This window comes from Cynoglossus semilaevis, chromosome 17, assembly GCF_000523025.1.
Source record: "Cynoglossus semilaevis isolate Cse_v1.0 chromosome 17, Cse_v1.0, whole genome shotgun sequence".
NCBI lineage: Eukaryota > Metazoa > Chordata > Actinopteri > Pleuronectiformes > Cynoglossidae > Cynoglossus > Cynoglossus semilaevis.
The window spans coordinates 15975413-15976659 of record NC_024323.1 but is presented as its reverse complement, the minus strand read 5'-3'; the positions used below and the strand labels follow the sequence as shown (position 1 = coordinate 15976659).

The 1247-nt window shown below is 43.7% G+C and overlaps 1 protein-coding gene across 4 annotated transcripts in view; it reads left to right on the top strand.

The window, feature by feature from the left end:
* nsfa (N-ethylmaleimide-sensitive factor a) overlaps positions 1-1247 on the top strand; it is a 14443-nt gene that overhangs the window by 3969 nt on the left and 9227 nt on the right. For 2 of the 4 annotated variants that reach the window (XM_008330711.2, XM_025064733.1), the window contains exon 2: positions 466-483. The exons of the other annotated variants lie outside the window; for them this stretch is intronic. In XM_008330711.2, coding sequence (XP_008328933.1) covers positions 466-483 — 18 coding nt within the window. The remainder of the gene's footprint in view (positions 1-465; positions 484-1247) is intronic. 4 annotated transcript variants of the gene reach the window in all.

Here is a 1247-nt window from a genome sequence, read left to right as displayed (position 1 = left end):
CACTACCCCCCCAACTCTGGTCTGCATCAGGGATGTAACAATGCATTTAATTCCTCTTTTTTTTTTTTTTTTGTTCACATCACAGTTTTCTCACGTTTCTTTATTAAAACAAACAAAAATACGATTTACCAACGTCATCGACTGAAATTGTCTTAAATAACAGCATTAAACTGGTCAAACTGGTCAAACTGGTCTGGTTGACCTGGTTAACTGGAGAACACTGTTGGTGTCATGGTGTGACTAGTGACTTTTTGAGATCACACATTTATATCGATTTTTTTTCTTTAACCTGTTCATGATGCATCGTTACATCATCAATCTGCACGTGTCACCAGCTGCATGAATGAACCCGTCTGCAGCCCCCAGTCCCCCCCCCTTCATTGGCTTGCTCTCCGTCGCCCCCTCTTGGTCTTAAATGCTGTCTTCTGTCCTCCCTCAATGCTTGCCTTTGCTGGCGTCCACAAGGTGGTAGTATTTTTCAAGGTATGTACAGTAAATGTTGACTGTTGTTCACCTGCGTCACCAGTCAACTGCAGGGTTGATTGGCCGTGTTAATGCCCCGTGGTTACTGCCCCTGCCTGCCCTCTGTGAGGAGGATGTGCGTCTTGTACCGACCTGGTGACAAAGTGCTGACGGTATGCTAACCCATTAGCATCCGTCCATCGACTCTGATCCATTTTAACTCGGCAGCGAGTGTGAAGTCTTTGACAAAATGGATTTGTTTGGTGAAGAGTGTTTGAATGTCGGAGGTCGGCTGTTTCAGATTTACCACTGGCCAAAAACCAGACTTTAAATTAAATCATCTCTGAAATACTGTGACTCTTCATCACTTAGAAAAACTACAGAAACATTTTAGAACAAATGAAAAGACCGACCTGTTTTTACCTCTTGTGATTGGATGTCCAAAGTCCAGTCAACACTGACGTTAGGAGGGAATGAGTAAGTTACAAATGTGGGCCCCGACCCTCACATTGGACATGCTTGACCTTCCATAATAGAACTATAAATGAATTTCTTTTCTGCCAGTGACAGAGAGTGAGTGCAGGATTTGGGAATGGACCTGGAATTGTAGACTTCCTGGGCTGGAACCTGAACTCAGACGGGGACCTGAACTCAGACGGGGACCTGGTTCAGAGTCACTTCACTAGAATCTGACTCTGTGTTTGTTAATTAACATGTAGAAATAATTATTTAGAACGTCTTAGTGAGATTCTGCTCTGCCCCTTTACTTCTTCCTAACCTTCTGT